The 22766-nt window shown below is 42.3% G+C and overlaps 2 protein-coding genes across 24 annotated transcripts in view; one reads left to right on the plus strand and one right to left on the minus strand.

The window, feature by feature from the left end:
- The window catches only part of HADHB (hydroxyacyl-CoA dehydrogenase trifunctional multienzyme complex subunit beta), a 55166-nt gene extending 39690 nt beyond the window's left edge, over window positions 1-15476 (minus strand). For 8 of the 14 annotated variants that reach the window (XM_077959966.1, XM_077959968.1, XM_015111868.3 and 5 more), the window contains exon 1: window positions 8160-8211. The gene's annotated coding sequence lies outside the window, so the exon portion shown is untranslated. Of the gene's footprint in view, window positions 1-3091; window positions 3175-8007; window positions 8212-8799; window positions 9010-15362 lie in introns of those variants that run through there. The other 6 variants (XM_077959967.1, XM_015111869.3, XM_077959964.1 and 3 more) reach the window with 4 other exon arrangements.
- Window positions 8506-22766, plus strand: part of HADHA (hydroxyacyl-CoA dehydrogenase trifunctional multienzyme complex subunit alpha) — a 56799-nt gene continuing 42538 nt past the window's right edge. For 2 of the 10 annotated variants that reach the window (XR_013402371.1, XM_077958289.1), the window contains exons 1-5: window positions 8518-8619; window positions 16417-16458; window positions 16556-16626; window positions 18591-18781; window positions 21210-21390. Coding sequence is in view for 6 of the 10 variants with exons in the window: in XM_077958289.1 (XP_077814415.1) it covers window positions 21253-21390 (138 nt within the window). In the remaining 4 variants the exon portion in view is untranslated. 10 annotated transcript variants of the gene reach the window in all.

Genomic DNA, 22766 nt, shown 5'->3' on the forward strand with positions numbered 1-22766 from the left:
ACTGGGTAACTAGGGGACTGGGGTGGAAGACTTGTCATCATACACTTCTTATAATTTCTTAATTTTGAAGCATGTTTTAACTAAAAAAAGAAAAATCAAAACCAAAAAAATCCCACAAGATTTACCAACAAAGACTTTGGTAGTCAGCCTCCAAGTTGCCCCCCAATAATCTCTACCTCTTGGTATTCACACCCTTGTCTAGCTGCCTCCCTCTCCATATCACAGAATGTATAAACCAAAGAGTATGTTACAAGTAATGGTATGCCACTTCTGACACAGGCTATAAGAGATACTGCAACATCTGCCATGGCCTCTCTCTCAGCTCACTCACTATGGGAGAAGCCAGGTGGTGTGTCCTGAGCAGCCTTATGAAGAGGCTCCTGTGGTAAGGAACTGACGCCTCTTGCCAACAGCCATGTCAGTGAGCTTGGAAGCGGAGCCTTCAGCTCAGGCAAGCTTTCAGCTGACACCAGCCCTGCCAACATTCTGACAGCCACCTCATGGGAAATTCTAAATCAGAGTAATCCAGCTAAGGTGCCCTTGATTCCTGACCTTCAGAAACTATGAGATGGTAAACATGTATTGTTTTAAACTGCTAAATTTTGTAGTAATTGGCTACACAGAAATAGATAATACAAATGTTTTAAGGTTTAACTTCTCTTGGGTTTTTAGAGACTAAAAGGAGGATGTCCTACAGCTTCTGAAAAGGAAAAAACAAAACACACGTTCCAAACATGTGGATTGGACAGAGATGGAGAAGCCCAAGCTTTAGGATCACCAGCCTAGGGATATTCAAAGGACTCTGGCCAGAGAAACACAAAGAGGCCCATGAGAGAGGCACCACTCAGAAGCTACTTACAGTACCACAAGGGTCTAGGACACAAGTTCCCTTATGTAAAGTTCACCTTGAAATAAAAGTCATGAAAATAGTTAAGAAAATGTTGAAAAACAAAAGGGGGAACCTTGTTCCAATAGATAACAAAACTTTCTAGGCTAGGCACAGAGGCTCACACCTGTAATCCCAGCACTTTGGGAGGCCGAAGTGGGAGGATCGCTTGAGCCCAGGAGCTCGAGACCAGCCTGGGCAACCTAGTGAGACCCTGTCTCTACAAAAAATACAAAAAACTAGCTAGGCATGGTGGCATGTGCCTGTAGTCCCAGCTACTCAGGAGGCTGAGGTGGCAGGAGCACCCAAGCCAGGAGTTCAAGGCTGCAGTGAGCCATGATCACACCACTGTACTCGAGCCTGGGTGACAGAGTAAGACCCTGTCTCAAAAGAAAAACAGACAAGCGCCAGGCGTGGTGGTTCATGCCTATAATCCCAGCACTTTGGGAGGCTGAGATGGGCGGATCACAAGGTCAGGAGATTGAGACCATCCTGGCTAACACAGTGAAACCCCATCTCTACTAAAAATACAAAAAGTTAGCTGGGCGTGGTGGCAGGCGCCTGTAGTCTCAGCTATTCAGGAGGCTGAGGCAGGAGAATGGCATGAACCCGGGAGGCGGAGCTTGCAGTGAGCTGAGATCGCGCCACTGTACTCCAGCCCGGGTGACACAGCGAGACTCTGTCTCCAAAAAAAAAAAAAAAAAAAAAAAAAAGACAAAACACTTTCCATATAGAACCAATAATTAAAACAGAGCAGCTCTAGCACAGGAATAAATGACATTGGTCAACAGAACAGGATGTAGCATTTCAGAAGCAGACCCATGTATGTAAGAATTTAGTGTATAAAAAATACAACACTTCAGTTAGCTGAGAGAAAGAAATTACTCCATGAATTCACTGGGAAAATGGCTAAACATTTGGAAAAAAATTTTACGTCTGTAGCTCATAGCAAAAGCACAAATAAATGCCAGACAGATTAAATATTTAAATGTATATATTTTAAAAATACATATATTAACTATAAAAGTGCTAGAGGAAAACATCAGAGAATATAATATATACATACACGCACGTGTATGTATTTTTTAGAGACAGAGTCTCGCTCTGTTGCCCAAGCTGCAGTGCAGTGGTATGATCATAGCTCACTGCAATCTGGAACTCCTGAGCTCAAGGGATCCTCCTGCTTCAGCCTCCTGAGTAGCTAATACTACAGGCACATGCCACTATGCCTGGCTAATTAAAAAAAAGAAAAGAAAAAAAACTTTAGAGACAGGCTAGTCTCACAGTCCTAGCCTCACACTCCTAGCCTCAAGTAATCCTCCTGCCTCGGCCTCCCAACATGCTGGGATTATAGGCATGGGTCACCAAATCCAGCCTCAGAAAGTATTTTTTTTTTTTTTTGAGACGGAGTCTCGCTCTGTCGCCCAGGCTGGAGTGCAGTGGCCGGATCTCAGCTCACTGCAAGCTCCGCCTTCCGGGCTTACGCCATTCTCCTGCCTCAGCCTCCCGAGTAGCTGGGACTACAGGCGCCCGCCATCTCGCCCAGCTAGTTTTTTGTATTTTTTAGTAGAGACGGGGTTTCACCATGTTAGCCAGGATGGTCTCGATCTCCTGACCTCGTGATCCGCCCGTCTTGGCCTCCCAAAGTGCTGGGATTATAGGCTTGAGCCACCACGCCCAGCCCTCAGAGAGTATTTTTATCACTTGGATGGAGAAGGGATTTCAACATATGGCACAAAACTCAGAAGTACAACAGAAAATAGTAACTAACGGAACTGATCATATAAACATTCAAAATACATACTAAAATATACTAAAATCAAGTTAAAAGGCAAATAGATTCAGAGAAAATATTTGTAACATGTCAAACAGAAAAGGGTTGATACCCATAATCCATGAAGAACTTGTACAAATTATAAGAAACACAGGGTCAGGCGCAGTTGCTCACACCTATAATCCCAGCACTTTGGGAGGCCCAAGTGGGTGGATCATCTGAGGTCAGGAGTTCGAGACCAGCCTGACCAACATGGAGAAACCCTGTCTCTAATAAAAATACAAAATTAGACAGGCCTGGTGGCACATGCCTGTAAGCCAGCTACTTGGGAGCTGAGGCAGGAGAATCGCTTGAACCCGGGAGGCAGAGGTTGCAGTGAGCCAAGATCATACCATTGCACTCCAGCCTGGGCGAGAGTGAGACTCCATCACAAAAAAAAAAAAAAAAAAGAAAAGAAAGAAAGAAAGGGAAAGAAAAACAGAAACAATCTATCATGGAATCTGCAGTTTGTACTCTAATATCCATTCTACCCAATTATGTAGCTGCTGTATGTGGCTTATATGGGACTGAATCCAGCCCAACTCCAGGGTTTAAACCAATAAGAAAAATCTCATTCTCTCTGCCAAGATCATTGATTCAGGGATCAAGGCGTCAAACAACCACGCACGGTATTGCCTTGACCACTGGTATTGATGCGTGGATGGTTTAGTCAGTTTAACACTCAAGTCTTCTGCCTGTAATTCTGGAACACAAATCTTTCCTTCTGAGGCCTGGCATGGCTATAGCAATTTGCAAACATTAACAAAGCTAGGCTAAGAGGGAGCTACTACCAGAAGAGCAGAAGAGTACGGAGCTGAGAATTTTGGAAAAAGAAACTAGAGTCCTGGCTGAATCCCATCTGAAACACACCCTCCTATTGTGCTTTTCAGCTCTGTGAGCCAACAAATCTCCTTTACTTATTTATTTATTTTGAGACGGAGTCTCACTCTGTCACCCAGGCTGGAATGCAGCGGCGCAATCTCGGCTCATTGCAACCTCTGCCTCCTGGGTTCAAGCAATTCTCCTAGCCTCAGCCTCCTAAGTAGCTGGGACTACAGGCACACACTGCCATGCTCGGCTAATTTTTTTTATTTTAATAGAGAGAGGGTTTCATCGTGTTGGTCAGGCGGGTCTCGAACCCCTGAGCTCAGGCAATCTGCTCTCCTCAGCCTCCCAAAGTGCTAGGATTACAGGCGTGAGCCACCACGCCCGGACCAATAAATCTCCTTTGAGAAGCCAATTTGATTTGAATTGTCTGTTATTTGCAACTGATACATGACCAAAAGCCAGAATGAGAAAACAAGCAATTCACAGAAGAAATGAAAATGCCAAATAAACAAAATGTATAATGTTCAACCTCACTCACTAACAAAATGCTGTGATTTTTTTTTTTTTTTTTTTTTTTTTTTTTTTGGAGACTAAGTCTCGCTCTTGTCTCCCAGGCTGGAGTGCGATGGCGCGATCTTGGCTCACTGCAACCTCTGCCTCCTGGGTTCAAGCGATTCTCCTGCCTCAGTCTCCTGAGTAGCTGAGACTACAGCATGCCTGGCTAATTTTTGTATTTTTAGTAGAGATGGGGTTTCACCATGTCAGCCAGGCTGGACTCAAACTCCTGACCTCAAGTGATCCGTCCGCCTCAGCCTCCCAAAGTGCTGGGATTACAGGCATGAGCCACCGCATCCAGCCTGTGTTTTCCTTTTCCTTATTATTATTATTTTTTTTTAATTAAAGCAAGGTATCATTTTGTGGTTTTCAGATTGGCAAACATTTAAAATATGGTTAATATATAATTCTAGTAAGAATGCATCTAACTAAATAGGCACTTTCATACACTAGAAGACATGTAAAATGCTAAGGCCTTTTGGTATGACAATTTCGTAGTTATAGATCAGAATTTAAAATGTGAATTTTTGAATCCAATAATGCCTTTTATTGGTCTCTAACCTATAGAAATATTCAAAATGTGTGTATAGCATATATAGGTCTCTAGCCTAAAGAAATACTCAAGGGGGGCCAGGGGTGGTGGCTCACGCCACTGAACTCCAGCCTGGGAGACAGAGCAAAACTCCATCTCCAAAAAAAAAAGAGAGAAATACTCAAGGTGTTCATTACAGCACTGTTTATATTTGTGGGAAACTGGAACTAATCTAAATGCACATTAGTAGGAAACAGTTAAGTAAGTTATAGTGTAAACACACCATGGAATACAGTTTGGCACTTTGGAGAAGAAAATGAAACAAAATGACGTCCATGTATATATATTTATGTGGAAAAATGTTCATAATATATATTAAACGAAAAAGCAAGCTACAGAACAATGTGTATTAGAATAATAGATTAGAATAACCGGAAAATAGGGAAATGGGTAAGTAAATCCCGCTACAACACCCATTTTGTAACAGAAAGAGAGAAAGAGAAAAGTCCATAAAGCTGTGAGTCTAGATATGGAAAGGATAAAGAAAAGCTTTTATTTAATATTCTTCTGTTCTCTTTAATTTTTTAAAATAAGCATTTTACTTACATACAATTCTAGTTTTATTTAAAATCTATATACACTGTTGTCCCTCAGTATCCATGGGGGATTGGTTCCAGAATCCCCCCCAGATACCAAACCTCAAGGATGCTCAAGTCCTTTACATAAAATGGTATAGTATTTATTTACAAAGAACCTATGCACATCCTCATGCATACTCTAAATCATCTCTCGACTACTTATAATACCTAATGCAATGTAAATCTATGTAAACAGGTGTTACGCTGTATTGTTTAGGAAATAATGATGAGGAAAAAAGTCTGTACATGTTCAGGACAGATGAAACCACTGTAGGCCTAACTACATTTTCACTCAGACATTGGTTGAATCGGAGAATGTGGAACTCACAGATACCAAGGGCCGACTGTACATCAATATCTTATATAAATATATACAAATATACAAATGCACAAAAAAAAGTCCAGAAAAATACACATCAAAATGCTAAAAGTAGTTATCTCTGGGTGGTGGAATTACAGATGTCTTTATTTTCTTTAGACTTTTCTGTAGTTTCTGAATAAAAAATTACATGGAATATGTATTCCTTCAATAATGAATAAAAAATAGATTTCAAAAGTAAGAGGGACTAAGCAAATTATCCTACGGCAGAGTTGACCTGTTATTTGCTAAGCTTCAGAAAACAGAAATTTTGACAAGAATATTCAAAGCATGCAAACTCCAGAGTAGCGTAGGGTAGGATGGGGTTGGGTACGGTAGGCCTCAGTAGGGTGTGGAACTATGGAAAGAAGCTGCAGGCACCTAGGAGCAAGGGAAAGGAAGAAGGGTCTAGGCAAGTAATGAAAGAGAAAGCAAGATGGGGTGGCTCTAACACCTCATCATCACAACTTTAAAACACAATGTAATGTTTAAGAGAACTGACTAAAGCCAGACTATGTCCAAATCCTGATTCACCCTAGCTGCATGACTTTAAGCCAGTTACTTAACCACATAGGACGCGCGCGTGCGCGCACACACACACAAACACACACGTGCATGCAGCACTTAAAACAGTGCTTGATACACACTTAGGGGTATACCTGTGTTCACTATTACCAGTAGGGGTGGTGATACAAATGTACTGCTTCCCTCTATATAAACCATTGGACTAAAGTGCTTAGGGATCAAAGAAACATTATAACATTTCTGCCCTGATGGAGCTTAGTCTTGTAGAGAGAGCACAGGGAGCAAAAAAATGGAGCCAAATGAGTGATCCATATCAGGGACTGGCAAACTACAACACATGGGCCTCTAGCTAAAAACAGTTTTTCACATTTTTAAAGAGTTGTAAGGCCGGGCATGGTGGCTCACGCTTGTAATCCCAGCACTTTGGGAGGCCGAGGTGGGCGGATTACCTGAGATCAGGGGTTCAGGACCAGCCTGGCTAACATGGTGAAATCCCATCACTACTAAAAATACAAAAAATTAGCCTGGCGTGGTGGTGTGCGCTTGTAATCCCAGCTACTCGGGAGGCTGAGGCAGAAGAATCACTTGAACCCAGGAGGAGGCTGCAGTGAGCCAAGATTGCACCATTGCACTCCAGCCTGGGCAACAAGAGCGAAACTGTCTCAAAAAAAAAAAAAAAAAAAAGTTGTAAACAAAACAAAACAAAAATATATATATAACAGAGACCAAAGTGATCCTGCAAATCCTGAACTATTTAGTCTGGACCTTTAACAACAACAACAAAATTTACCACTTCCAACCTAAATAATTAGTGCTACACGCAGTTAGGTGTCGAAGGAAGCATTACATGGGCAGGAGGCAGGCTCTGAACTGTAAATACGCTGTAAGATGATCAAGAATCCTTTTTGTAATTTATTCACAAGTGGTCAGGTCGTCCAGTTTCTGCTTAAAGTGCTCCCAGTGATGAGCACTCACTATGTAACTTGAGCTTTAAACAGAAACGTCTCTACTTTGCTTCTGTACTCCTCATTTCAGTCTTACCTTCGATGCCCCTTGTTTCCTGTCTTGCAGAGCTGTCAGTCTGGTGAGCAGTGAGACTCAGACTTATGTCTGAATGCTAGCTCTGTCATAGACTAGAAAATATATATAATCTGAGCTTCCCAAACTTCATCTAGAAAATGCAAATGATAATAATTCGGGGAATGTGAGGATTAAACAAAAAGGTATGAAGGTGACCAGAGCACACCAGGCTCTCAATGTGACTTCCTTTTGAAACCAATCACTTTATTGCAGGACTCCAGCCCCTCTTTCCAGCACAAAAACAGCTACCATGCAGTGAAGAACTCTTCACTAGGGCTTAGTAGACTTAGGCTCCAGTCTTATTTCTACCACATGTGGCCATGGGTATAACCACTCCCTCTGATTCGCAGGCAGTTTCTTCACCGCTGAAGTGAGTTGAGGTGTGAACGACCAGATAGATAGTCATCCATCGGAAAACCCCCGAGAGCACAAGATTACCTGGATAACCGAGCGGGATGGAGGATTGTCTCCGTTCCTCCCACACTCAAGCACCGAAAGGTCACCTGACCTAGTCTTATCCTTTATAGCAGAAACCGGGCAAACCCATGGTGCGGTCCACAATCTCTACAGCCGCCGACATGGGTACAGGGGAAGCAGGCGAAACCACACACACTCCTAGGCAGACCAGGGTTACGTTAAGGCCGACGCCCACACACATCCACACACACCCCTACACACCCAGACTTCGCTAACTTGCGATGATAAATTAGGGCGCAGGTGACACCACTGTCCCGAGCTTCAGTTGGAACGCTAGTCCAAGTCACTGTCCTAACTGCAGCTAGCACTGCCGACCTTGTCCGAGGAGGATTTTCCTTCCGCTCCCTCAACTCCGACTCTCCCAGGGAGGGGACGGGGCCGGGGACACCGGCGACACTTGCAGGGAAGGAAGTGGGATCTCGCCTTTGGGAAAGCCCGGGCAGAGAGCTGAGAGCTCGCTGTCTCACCTTGGCTGACGTCCGCTCGAACTCCTACTCAGAGAAAGGTCCAGGCCCTAGTGCCAAAGCTCTGCCGGACCAAGGGGCGGGTCCTGCCCCGAAAGGACCCCTCACCCCGCGGGCGGGCACGGCCTTTCTTGCGGGCTGCCCTCCGGCCGCCTGACTGGAAAACCTGGCACTCCGCCCCTCCTCTCCGGGCCCCCGTCCTTCCCCGAAGAAAGGGACCTTTCGGCCCCGTTAGCCAGGAGCGAGGGGCAGGGCTAAGGGGCCGGAGGCCACTCGGCGTCTGGGTTTTAGTCAGGCAGTGCGCCAGGCGCCTGGCCGCCAGGCTACGGGAGGAGAAGTCCTCCGCTTGGCCGCACCCGTTAGAAGCGCTCTTACTGCTGTCCTCTTCAACTCAACATGGTGGCCTGCCGGGCAATTGGCATCCTCAGCCGCTTCTCTGCCTTCAGGATCCTCCGCTCCCGAGGTGAGGCCTGGCCGAGGGCATCCCAGACCTCCGGGCAGAACTCCTGCGGGGACTGGGTTGGCCCCGGAGCCGCGTCTCCCTTTCGCTGTCGCCTGCCCCAGCCCAGAGACCCAGCCCTCTGTGGGGAATACTGCCCTGGGACCCCGTTTCCTGTGACCTTGTGAAGGGACTGTCACTTACCCTCTCACGACTCCTGCTGCGATTTCAGGCTCCCTAACTCCCAAACTTTCTGAGTCTGGTGCCACTAGTTCTGTCACCTTTCCGCGGGTCTCCTGCGTCGCACTTCTGGGCTCACGCCCCTCATATTTTCTTGATCCGGAGTTCCAGAAGAATCGGGATCCATTCTGTCGCATCTTTGTGGCTCCACAGCACCTTGCGCCGCGACAAGAGCTATCTTAAAACCTTGGATGGGATTAATCAGCCTTGCAGATCACTGCCCCTCCCTGCTCGGTTCCCTCAAAACCATTTTTGTGCTTGCTACCCCATTCAAGTAGGGAGCTCGACTCCTGCAGTTTCAGTAATGCCAGTGTGAACGTATAGTATTTTGAATTTCAACGGGAAGTTCTGCAACTTACTGGAAGACACACTTTAAAAATACACTAATACCTCTACCTTAAGGAATAAAATGTTAGATGGTTTTGAGAACGATTTCTAATCTGATGATTCCCAGTCAACCTCTGTTAGCTAGTGTTTTTCCTTTTCAAACTGGCAGTGAAAGGGCTAAAGTAGGTGGTTGTAGGAAACCTTGCATTTTCCTTCCATCCCAAATCTGTAAAGTCAAATGTGAACGACATTTTATTGCATGTTGTGTTTAATAATTTACTTAATTAGAAATTTTAACTTTTAATTTAATTTGTAATATGAATTACCTCTCCTCCTCCGGAACCTCTGAAGTAGTATGCTTTTTTTAGCCACGTAGCTGAAATCTCTTTACTGTAAGGGGATTATTTTTCTGCTCCCTTTTTTCAACTGCTGTTTTTAGTCTCCACAAAACTGTCGCATATATTTGCCAATTATAACATAAGCACATTATAGAACTTTGAAATGCTGAAAGGATTGAGGAAAGGGATGAAAAAAAAAAGATCACCCATTGTCTTACTACTCATATGCTTACCTACAGTTAGCCTTCGGTTATATTTCCTTACAGGTTTGGTGGTTTTTTCTCCTATTTTCACAACACTTTTGAAAAGTCACATGTATAATTTTTATCTTACCCCTGTATTGGTTTGAAGGTATTTCTTATGGATTGGCAGCTGATGTCACTTGGAAGTGGTAGCCAGGGCACGTGATTCTAGTCACTAACTAGCTGTGTGACTTTGGACAAATGCCTTAAACTAAATGTAGGCTTTATTTTCCTCATCTGCAAAATGAATGATTGAGACGATGGATTTCCTTTGCATGAGAAGTAGCATGACAGAGCAATTAAACCCATTGTTTGGGCCGGGGGCGGTGGCTCACGCCTGTAATCCCTGGGAGGCTGAGGCGGGCAAATCATCAGGTCAGGAGATCCAGACCATCCTGGCCAACACGGTGAAACCCCGTCTCTACTAAAAATACAAAAAATTAGCTGGGCGAGGTGGCGGGCGCCTGTCGTTTGGAGTCTGACTTCTGGGTTTGGACCTAGCTCTGCCTTTTACCCTCTGGTGACCTTGGGCAATTAATTTCTGTGTGTGTTTTCTCATTTGTAAAATGGGGAATAATACCACCTTGTGCGATGGAAAGGAGTTATTTTAGATACCAGGCAGTTTTTCATGGAGTAAGCACTCAGTAAATATTATTAACTACAGCCTGGAAGAAATACGGTTGTATATGTCTGAGAATTTTTAAAAGTAATTTTTACATCTTGTATGTGTAATAAAAAGCTACCAACCTAATTTTTCTGTTTTTCTGTATAGAAATATATAGACACATAAATATATATTTTGCATTGTGTTTTCACCAGTAAGAAAGTGTCACTCATTGTAGTTACTGGTCCGTTAATAGCAGTTTATAAATTTTGAAAAAAGTCTAGAAAGTGAATTTAAAATGACCTGCACCCTTATATTACTATTTAGACTCAATAGATCCTTCACACTAAAAGTTTGTGCAAGGCTTTGCCAAACATTTAATGAGATTATGACGTTTGCTGGTGGATGATAAAATTCTCTTGAAATGGGGCCAGGCGGGTGGCTCATGCCTATAATCCCAGTATATTGGGAGGCTAAGGTAGGCAGATCACTTGAGGTCAGGAGATCGAGACCAGCCTGGCCCACATGGTGAAACCCCATCTCTACCAAAAAATACCAAAATTGGCCAGGCGTGTTGGTGCGCGCCTGTAATCCCAGCTACTCAGGAAGCTGAGGTGGGAGAATCGCTTGAACCTGGGAGGTGGAAGTTGTAGTGAGCCAAGATCACGCCTGGGAGACAGAGTAAGACCATATCTCTCAAAAAAAAAAAAAAAAATCTCTTGAAGGAGACTTGTAATTCTTGAAATTTTAAAGCACACTTTCTCTACAATTGCTATAATTCTGAATGTGAATATCAAATGAAAATCACTTCTTGACCAAAATGTTGTCTTAATTCCCACTCTTATCCTAGATCTAAATTCCTAATTATGTAAGTAGTAAAATAATTTCACAGGAGATGAATTTAGAGGCAAATACCTTAATAGATGGTGGGGTTTTTTTTTTATTTTTATTTATTTATTTTTTTGAGACCGAGTCTCACTGTGTCACCCAGCCTGGAGTGCAATGGTGCGAACTCGGCTCTCTGCAACCTCCGCCTCCTGGGTTCAAGTGATTCTCATGTCTCAGCCTCCAGAGAAGTTGGGGTTACAGGTGCCTGCCACCATGCCCAGCTGACTTTGTGTGTGTTTGTGTGTGTGTGTGTGTGTGTGTGTGTGTGTGTGTGTTTAGTAGAGACAGGGCTTCTCTATGTTGGCCAGGCTGGTCTCTAACTCCCGACCTCAGGTGATCCACCCACCTCAGCCTCCCAGAGTGCTGGAATTACAAGCGTGAGCCACCCCGCCCAGCTGTAGATCGTGTATTTTTAAATTTGATTCTCACTTCCTTAAATCTCATCCCTTCTTCCAGCGTTGAATCTTGAGAAAAGCTGTTGATTGTTACAACCAAAGTAATGTTTTCATATTTGAAATTTGTATTAGCATAATCCAGCTCTCTCCGCTGACTGTAGTCTTACGAGGTTTTGTAGGTATTCTTGAGTTACATTACAGAGATGATTAAAAAGTAGGGCAAAGGTTTCTGTGTACTTTGCTGGCACAGTAGATGTAGGCTAAAGTTCACTCCGCTGCCATAGGGTAAGCTCTGCAATTAGGTAGTAAGTAAGGCTAGATTCCAAAAGCAAATCTACCTTGTAATCTGACTTGATTTAGTTGACTCTGGCTTGGAATTTTTTCTAAGTATGTTTGTGTATGTACTGGTTTTCTGTTTGTTTTTTGTCTTGATCTTGGAGAGGTTTTGTGTATGAGTGTGTGGGCAGCATAGGTAGATTAGTAGATAGGAGTTAAAATGGTTTAAACTGTTGGCTAATGACCAGTAACCTGTCGTCTCAAATATTTGCTCTTTAAAACTGCAACCCAGTGGGGCACATGGCACATGCTTGTAGTCCCAGCTACTCTGGAAGATTACTCGAGCCCAGGAATTCAAGACCAACCTGGGCAACGTAGGGAGACCTCATCTCAAAGAAAAAAGAAATTTTTTTGAAACATTGCAACCCATGCTCACTCTATTTCCTTTTTTTGCTTAGGTGCTTATTTTCTAACATATTTGTGTTTCTCGGTTTTTCCCTCCCAACCTGCATTCCCAATCAGTTCATTCCCACTCTAATCCACTTTACCCTGTTTTGCTAGAATTACCTATTCCCTGCCTCCCTTCCCACTGGAATTTCTACTTTGCAGGAAAGCTTTTTCTATGCCAGTCCTATTTTCACTTTTATCTTCACTGAGTAGGAACTGATTCTGCCCAGATATCATATCCCCTGCTGACCTGGAATGTAAGCTCCACCAAGACATGGATTTTTGTCTTTTTTGTTCACCGTGAGTGCCTTGCTGAACTCCAAGTGCCTAGAACAATGAATGGCACATGGAGGTCACAATATATATTTTTTATTGAATGAATAACAGATTATGCTGGAAGAGATTACAATGTGGTTGGCAAAACACCTGCTACAGTGCAGCAGTTAGAGGACAAAACAGTAAATAATAAAATAAAAATGCAGGCAAGGAAAGCAAAGATCACTGTAGACAGAATCCGAAGATGAGGTTTTGTGGAAAAGATTGGAGTCATGATGCAAATATAAAGAAGGAAGCGTGGTAAATATAGATGACACAGATTTCAGATGATGGAAAAGCAAAGCAGGAAACATACTATTAGTCAAGTAGAGGCACTGGAGATTGAGGAGATGGCTGGCTTCTCCTATCGTAAAACACTGAAGTTCACTTGTAAGAGACTTGTCGTGGCCACACAGCTAGTAAATAAACCTGATGGTTGAACACGAGTCCTTTGCCTTTGCACTAAGAGGGCTGGCTGGCTTGAATTGCTTAAAGAAGAAATGCAGGCAGAACCTGAAATCACCCCATTCTGCTTCTGGTGCTAACCACAGTTTTCTTTCTTTTCTTTTCTCTTTTCTTTTCTTTTCTTTTCTTCTTTCTGTCACCTTGCCTTTCCAACCAGTATAAAGCTGCTATTTTTTGTGCCTTCTCTTCCCTTTCTATAAGGAACTGGGGGATAAAGAGAAAACACGGAGGCAGCAAAAGCCTTGGGTATCTATTGATGGTCCTCCCCTATTCCACTCCACCTTCACTGGGTTCTCCTGTCAGTAGTTCCCATGTGCCCATTTGTTTGCTGTATACTTCAGCGTCACCTTTTTAAAAATACAGATTCTGAGGCCCAACTTCCTAAAAGTCTGATTATGTTGGTCCTAGACTGGGACCTAGGAATTTTGAGTATATCTGGACCTCCCCGTTGATTCTAATGCCCAGCATATTTCTAGAATCACTTTCTCAATACTGCTGAGGGAATCCCAGTTCAGTTAGATATATTCTTGTGTAGTCTTTTGGGCTCTACTTTAGCCATAAGTAGTTGGTCCCTGCCTCTTGAGTAGGCAGGCCATCCTCAACTTGGAAATGGGTATAGTTCTAAGGTTTGTTTCTAAGTCATGTAGAATGTGTTTTTGGTAGAAATGATATTTAAAATTTTATTTAGAATATCCACTAGGATATAAAATGACCAAAATGGTCTGATTTTACTGTTCATTGCCCTGAATTATCATTACAGGTAGGGCAAAGTCTTGGACTCTTGTTTGACATCTCCCAAAGTCTGAATCAGATGAAGGAAGAGGATTTGGAGAATGAGAGAATAGGTACAGAGAAAGGCAAGTGATCACAAACTGATGAAAAGATAGAGCCACCAAAAGATTGCCAAGAATTTTAATTTTTTTTTTTTGTTTTCCTTTGAGATGGAGTCTCGCTCTTTTGCCCAGGCTGGAGTACAGTGGCACAACCTCAGCTCCCTGCAACCTCCACCTCCTGGGTTCAAGCAGTTCTCCTGCCTCAGCCTCCTGAGTAGCTGGGATTACAAGCATGTGCCATCATGCCCAGCTAATTTTTGTATTTTTAGTAGAGAGAGGGTTTCATCATGCTGGTCAGGCTGGTCTCGAACTTCTGACCTCAGGTGATCCATCACCTTGGTCTCCCAAAGTGCTGGGATTATAAACGTGAGCCACCGTGCCCGGCCAAGAATTTTAACTTATTTTTTCTTTTTGTGTTTTTGAAATGAAGTCTCGCCCTCTCTCTGAAGCTGGAGTGCAGTGGTGCGATCTAGGCTCACTGCAACCTCTGCCTCACAAGTTCAAGCCATCCTCCCATCTCAGCCTCCTGAGTAGCTGGGATTACAGGCGTGCACCACCACACCCAGCTAATTTTTGTATTTTTGGTAGAGACGGGGTTTCACCGTGTTGGCCAGGCTAGTCTTGAACTCCTGACCTCTGGTGATCCACCCGCCTTGGTCTCCCAAAGTGCTGGGATTACAGGCATGAGCCACCACGCCCAACCAAGAATTTTAACTTTTTTTTTTATAGCACTTCTAAATCAGGCAGGCACTCCCCACACTCCTAAATTATATTTGTGGATTCCAAAGCCATATAGTCACTAATGTAGCACAAATGCTGTATATTTTTATGAAAACCAAAAACAAAAAAGTTTTAGTATGAATAATTAAGAATTAAATGACTAATACCTGGGAAAAGCTAGTGTAATTAGAGGAGATGCATGAAGGAACCTTTGGATATTGTTAAAGCACTAGTTCTTTTTTAGATAGTACTGTAAGACTTAGCCTTTTCCTGAATGCAAGTGTTTCCATGTGTATTGCTGCTAATCTGTTAAGGGGTAGTTTGTTTTTGTTTTTAGAACCAAAGAAAGAGAAAACTTTTTCCTAAGATAACTGGGCAAGATTTGGAAGATGTGGGCAGGGAGAAGGAATAAGGAGTTAAAGAGGTGCATAGGAGAAATGTTTGAGGTGAACCATGACTGAAAGACAAGGGAAGAAAAAGGGTGTTTTGAAGAAGATTGGAAGTTGTAATTAAGGGATGTTGACCCTGGGCTGCCTCCATAACAGCTTGGTTATCACCTAAAGCAAGATATTTGGATGAGAGCAGGACCGAGGCAAGCCTTTAATGGTGAAATAGAGGTAGAGTCATGTCCAAAACAAAGTTAGAGTGTTTGCCTAGAATTCCCCAATGTTCCTTACCTTCTATCTAGAGTCCAGATTGAAAGAACTTCCACTGGAGTTTCTCTTGTAGTGGTTTGTGCTCAAAAGGTCGTATCATCATCATCATCTTGTCATCATGCTGGAGAGCCTAAACTAGTGAAGTGATTAGGAAAGACAGTAGTTGGTCTTTGTTATCCAAGGAGTAAGATTATTCTTGTGGCATCCAGTGTAGACCTTTTCAATTAGAAATACTTAAAATAGCAAAGTGTGACATGAAGTGTTTCATTTATGGTAGCTACCGTTGCTATTTGATTTTACTTTTGATAATGCTGCAAAGTCCATCTCTCCAAAAAATTGAAAGGGGATGTGCCTGGAAAACATAGTTGGGATATATTTGGAATACATTAGGAGCTGACATTATGGATTGCTTTGTAGGTTACTTATTGCTTAGTGTATTAGTTTCCTATTGCTGCTGTAACAAATTACCACAGAGTTAGAGTCTGAAATGATAAAAGTATATTACAGTTATGAAGGTCAGAAGTCTGAAATGGGTTTCACTTGGGTAAAATCAAAGGTAATGGCAGGGCTATGTTCATTCCAGATGCTTTAGGGGGAAATCCGTTACCTTACTTTTTCCAGCTTCCAGAAGCTGCCTGAATTATTTGACTTGTTACCTGCTTCAGCATGCGGCCAAGTCATTCTTACATTGCTATCTCTTTGGTTCTCTTTGCTTCCCTCTTCCCTTTTGTGATTACAGTGGGCTCACCTGGATAATCCATGATAAACTTTCTTTATTAAGGCCAACTGATTAGCAACCTTAATCCCCCTTTGCCATGTAACCTAACATATTCACAGGTTCTGGGGATGTAGATCCCTTTATGGGGGCCAATCTTCCTCTTTTAGTATCTGAATAATCATCTGACCTAACAATTGAAATGGAAAAAATATATGACAGTAGTCATATGGCCTAGAATACATTGTACAGATTTGGGGTTGTTGTTGTTGTTGTTATTGTAAATTACAGCTTTGTTATATATAAAAGGTACTACAGAAATTGTTTTGCAAACTAATTTTGAAATATCTTTTCTTATAGGTTATATATGCCGCAATTTTACAGGATCTTCTGCTTTGCTGAGTAAGTTTAATTTCTTTTTAATCTATATGCTTACGTTGCTTTTTGGGTTTATGTTGCAATAAATATGTTTACAAATAAATTTTTCTTTTCTTTTTAGCCAGAACCCATATTAACTATGGAGTCAAAGGGGATGTGGCAGTTGTTCGAATTAACTCTCCCAATTCAAAGGTATCTCATTTAATTTGCAGTTTTTTTCTACTAACCACATTATGAATCTAGTCCTGAATGGAAAAGCTGTATCCCATATTTCCCCAAATCTACCAATCTGGCAGTAATCTTACGTGAATTTACAGTTTCGATAGTTATGTTAAACTTTGACAGATTGCCAAGGAAGCCAGTTTTCTAAAGCAGAGGTTCTTGCATAAGAATTCCTCTTGTTGACCTTAGGTGCCAGATTAACATCAAGGATTAGCAAGACTAGCCTTCTGGTTATAGTGTAGAATGAGGAGGTGACTTATTAGAGAAGAACCAGAGTACAAGCTTTGTTTATAAGACTCAAAATTTGCCTACCCGTCTTAATTATGAGGTTGTTAATCCATTTTCTTCATTACCTGCCTGACGTAAGTCACTATTCATAGTAAGTTGGCTGGGTGAAATGTAGATGCTTGACTCTTAAGCTTCCTGAGGGATCTGAATGACTCAGTGCAATTCACATATTGGAAAGCAAATTCTGTTCAAATTGAAACTTCATTTGTTTTTGGCAGCTTTAACAAAGTGTATAACAGTAATCCATTCTTTTGCCAAGAAGAGCTCTATTGTGAGAGTCCATGCTTTTCCCCCATCTAAATTTGGTGTATTCTTACTTTAAAAATCTTGTAGCCAGGCCGGGCTCTGTGGTTCACACCTACAGTCCCGACACTGGATGGCCGAGGCAGAAGGATCACTTCAGCCCAGGAGTTTGAGACTACCCTGGGCAACATAGCAAGACCTTGTCTCTATAAAAAGTGAAAAATAGTTGGGTATGGTGATGTTCACCTGTAGCGTGAGCTACTCTGGAGGCTGAGGCGGAAAGATCACTTACGCCTAGGAATTCAAGGTTACAGGGAGCTATGATTACACCACTGCACTCCAGCCTGGGCGACAGAGCAAGACCTTGTCTCTGTAAAAAACAATAACAAACTTGTAGCCAGAGGCTTAGATGTAATAAGACCTAGATGGAAGCAGTTGACAACTATCACAAATTAAGGAAAGTAAGAGCCATTCCCCTTTATTAGAGTAAATTTTAGCACCCACTAACCAATGATTCAAGCTTAAGATATTTTTTCAGAATTTTCTTAGGTTGGACATTTTTCCTGAACACAAAAGTAATATATGTCAATGGTAGAAAATTTTTTGACTGTAAAAAATTATAAAGAAGAAAATAATAACCATTCATAATTCAAACCCAAAGATAACCACATTTTTTTCTTGGTTATCTTCCATGGGATAATCACATTTAATTCAGTTTCAATGAATATTTACAAAGCTTAGATCATACTATATGGGTTTTTTTGAAGATAGAGTCTCATTCTGTTTCCTAGGCTGGAGTGCAGTGGCACAGTCACAGCTCAGTGCAGCTTCAGCCTCCCCAGGCTCAGGTGATCCTCCCACCTAAGCCTCCTGAGTAGCTGGGACTATAGGCGTGTGCTGCCAGGCCCGGCTAATTTTTGTATTTTCTGTAGAGGCAGGGTTCCATTATGTTGCCCAGGCTGGTCTCTAACTCCTGAGCTCAAGTGATCTGCCCGCCTTGGCCTCCCAAAGTGCAGGGATTGTAGGGATGAGCCACCATGCCTGGCCTATATATCTCATTTGTATTTCATATTTTTCTTAACATTATACATATTTTTTCCATGCCAATAAATGTTTGTAGACCTATTTGTTTGTAGCCTACAAATGATTCAAACTCTGAGGATGACCCTGAGTTCCTCCTTCGAGGAGACCTATTTTTAAAGGAAGGGGTGCTTGTAGTGGGCCAAAGTTGCCTAAATAGAAAGCTACTGACTTGCTGGGAGAATAGTATTTCTTATTCTCTTCTAACAGTATATTTCTACTGGATAAGTATATTTATTATAATCAAAATAGCATTTGATGGTTGTATGTACATCCGGTGCTTCAAATTTAAACCCTTACTTGTATATATTTCCCTTTGGCAGGTAAATACACTAAGTAAAGAGCTGCATTCAGAATTCACAGAAGTTATGAATGAAATCTGGGCTAGTGATCAAATCAGAAGTGCCGTCCTTATCTCATCAAAGCCAGGCTGCTTTATTGCAGGTGCTGATATCAAGTAAGTTTTAGGAAACTTGAAGTCACCTTGTATCTTGGTTAATAGTGTGTTTCTTAGGCCTAATAATTTCTCCTTTTAAAAGGAGGTAGAAGTTTTGGGCACAGTGACACAGGCCTGTAAAATTGAAAATGTATGTATCAGGCTGGGTGTGGTGGTTCTTGCCTGTAATCCCAGCACTTTGGGAGCCCAAGGCAGGCAGATCATATAAGGCCAAGAGCTCAAGACCAACCTGGCCAACATGGTGAAACCCTGTCTCCACTAAAAGTACAAAAATTAGGCGTGGTGGCACACTCTTGTAATCTTAGCTACTCAGGAGGCTGTGGCACAAGAATCCCTTGAATGTGGGAGGCAGAGGTTGCAGTGAGCCAAGATCGCACCACTGCACTCCAGCCTGGGTGACAAAGTGAGACTGTCTTAAAAAAAATTTTTTTTAAAGTATATGTATATATGTACATATATATATACACACACAGACACACACATATATATACACACACATCACGTGATCTAGAGAAATCTCATTCCTTGTTTATAAGAACCAGTGTATAAGGATGTTTGGTCCGTATAGTGTAAAATAATGAAGAATTTAAAACCAAATATCAGTCAGGAAAATGGATAAGTAAAATGTGGACTATTCGCACAGTAGAATACTACAAAACAGGTAAAAGGAATTAACTAGATCCACAATATGATGTTAGAACTCAAAAAGTAAGGTTAAGTTAAAAGAAAAGTAAATTGCAGAATGTTTCATACAGTATATAGTTTCTATAAATGTTTTAAAACCAAATATGGAGTAATTCTTGATACTATTTATGGACACAGTCATAATTGGTCTGGAAGGAGACGCTACAAACATGAAGATGGCTGCTTCGGGGAAATGAAGTGGGTGTAGGACTTGAAATTGTCAAAGGCAACTTTACAGATGCAGCTAGTATTTTCTTTTCCTCTGCTAAATGGTGGAATGCGTGCTTTCATTAACTTATTTACAATTGTTTACACATACATAAAGAGGGGAAACAACAAGACACACTGATGTACCTGGCAGTAGCTACCTATATCCAGAGGAAAATACTTGTAGCTTCTTTAAGGCCAGCTGAGCAACTCTCAGTGTACAAAATTACAGAATATATTAGTTGTCCTTGGTCAAAAGTACAAAATCCATATCCTAAATGTGTTCACAAAGTAGCAAATGAAACAAACAAAGTAAAGGACATTGAGTGGAACATCATTGCACCTGATCATTTTTATTTACTTATCTATTTTTGAGATGGAGTCTCCCTCTGCTGGCCAGGCTGGAGTACAGTGGTGCGATCTCCGCCCACTGCAACCTCTACCTTCCGGGTTCCAGTGATTCTCTTGCCTCAGCCTCCTGAGTAGCTGGGATTACAGGAATGCACCACCAAGCCCAGCTAATTTTTGTATTTTTAGTAGAGACTCAGTTTCACAATGTTGACCAGGCTGGTCTCGAACTCCTGACCTCAGGTGATCCACCTGCCTTGGCCTCCCAAAGTGCCGGGATTACAGGCATGAGCCACCATGCCTGGCCTACCTGGTCATTTTTAATCATTAAGGGGATCTGTTAAAATGTTTCAGATTTCTCTAAACAACTTGGAAGCTTTTCTTTTGCTGTCATTTTTATTGCTGTTTAACTACCTGATAGTAAAATGTTTAATCTGATAGTGAAGTAATTTACCAAAGATGATTTTCCCTTGTACCAAGCTTTGTCATTTAGTGATTTATTACAGAAGTAAAAACAAATTATACAACACATTCATGTTTTCTGGATCCAGAAATTTTTTTTTGAGACGGAGTCTTGCTCTGTCGCCCAGGCTGGAGTGCTGTGGTGTGATCTCGGCTCACTGCAAGCTCTGCCTCCTGGATTTACCGCATTCTCCTGCCTCAGCCTCCCAAGTAGCTGGGACTACAGGCACCCGCCACTACGCCTGGCTAATTTTTTGTGTTTTTAGTAGAGACGGGGTTTCACAGTGTTAGCCAGGATGGTCTCATGGATCTAGAAATTTAACACTCTATAGAGAGATGATGTTGCTGATGTTGTGCTATTTGAAGCAAAATCATTCTTTTTTTTTTTTTTTTGAGATGGAGTCTCGCTCTATTACCCAGGCTGGAGTGCAGTGGCATGATCTCAGCTCACTGCAACCTCCGCCTCCTGGGTTCACGCCATTCTCCTGCCTCAGCCTCCCGAGTAGCTGGGACTACTGGCGCCCACTACCACGCCCGGCTAATTTTTTTTGGATTTTTATTAGAGGCAGGGTTTCACCATGTTAGCCAGGATGGTCTCAATCTCCTGACCTCGTAATCCGCCCACCTCGGCCTCCCAAAGTGCTGGGATTACAGGCGTGAGCTACCGTGCCCGGCCCTGCAAAATCATTCTTAACCTTCTGAGTATTTGAAGATTCATTACCAAATATTGATGCATTATAGGATAAGTGTATAGTGAATAAGTATTGAACCAAATAAGTTATAGTTTTATCTTTTTTTCTGTTCTCTACTTTTGTGGATAATGCAGCATGTTATCCGCTTGCAAGACCCTTCAAGAAGTAACACAGCTCTCACAAGAAGCACAGAGAATATTAGAGAAACTTGAAAAGTCCCCAAAGCCTGTTGTGGCTGCCATCAATGGATCCTGCCTGGGAGGAGGACTTGAGGTATAGATATTCTAAAGTTATTGAGACACTGTCCAACTCATTGGTGGCATTCATCAGCTATAAACTCTTAGGCTACTGCTTTGCCTGGAAAAAGTTTCTGGAGGAGAATCAGCTTTGTTTTTTGTTTTGAGATGGAATTTTGCTCTTGTCTCCCAGGCTGGAGTGCAATGACACCATCTTAGCTCACTGCAACCTCTGCCTCTCGGCTTCAAACAATTCTCCTGCCTCAGCCTCCCCAGTAGCTGGGATTACAGGTGTACATCACCATGGCCAGCTAATTTTTGTATTTTTAGTAGAGATGGAGTTTCACCATGTTGGCCAGGCTGGTCTCAAACTCCTGACCTCAGGTGATCCACCTGCCTCGGCCTCCCAAAGTGCTGGGATTATAGGTGTGAGCCACCATCCTTGGCTAGCTTTGTTTTTAGTTATCAAACTTCTGGATAGGTTTTAATCCTTAATCCACATGACACAGAGCAAGTGGCACAGAGCAGGTAAACGAAGGTGTGATGTTTTCATTTGAACTGCATCTCTAATGTCCTTTTGAATTCTAAAAATCTGGTTCAAGTTTGCAGGGCAAAGATTCAGAAGTGTGATCTATGCTCTTAAGCTACTTAAGTCTGGTTGAGACACACAAAGCATAATATAAGTGCTTTGTCAGTAGTAAATTTGGTAAATAATAGAAGACTTGAGAGAAGAGATGCTTACTAGACCCAAACATGTAGGAAAAAAAAGAAGGGGAAAAGAAAACATTGATTGAGCACTTTTCACATGCTGAACTCTGTGCCAGACACTTTCACATATGCAGTCATTTACGACATAACGTTTCAATGACCAATTGCATATACAACAGTGGTTCTATAAGACTGTAACACTACGTTTTTCTATACCTTTTCTGATAAGCATTTCTTTATAGAAATTTCTTTATAGAAATGCTTATCACTGTGCCACAGTTGCCTACAGTATTCAGTACAGTCACATGCTGTCCAGGTTTGTAGCCCCTTAGGACAGGGGTCCCCAATCCCCAGGACATAGCCTGTTAGGAACTGGGCCCCACAGCAGGAGGTGAGCAGTGGGCGAGTGAACATTACTACCTGAGTTCCACCTCCTGTCATATCAGCAGTAGCATTAGATTCTCATAAGAGCAGGAACCCTGTTGTGAACTGCACATGAGAGGGATCCAGGTTGCACACTCCATTGGCCTCTAATGCCTGATGATTTGAAGTGGAACAGTTTCATCCTGAAACCTCTCCCTCCCACCCCACCCCCAGTTCTTGGAAAAAATTATCTTCCGAGAAACCAGTCCCTGATGTCAAAAAGGTTGGGTACCACTGGACTAGGAGCAACAGGCTATCCCATATAGCCTAGATGTGTAGCAG

This window comes from Macaca mulatta, chromosome 13 (genome assembly GCF_049350105.2).
Source record: "Macaca mulatta isolate MMU2019108-1 chromosome 13, T2T-MMU8v2.0, whole genome shotgun sequence".
NCBI classification, from domain to species: Eukaryota; Metazoa; Chordata; class Mammalia; order Primates; family Cercopithecidae; genus Macaca; species Macaca mulatta.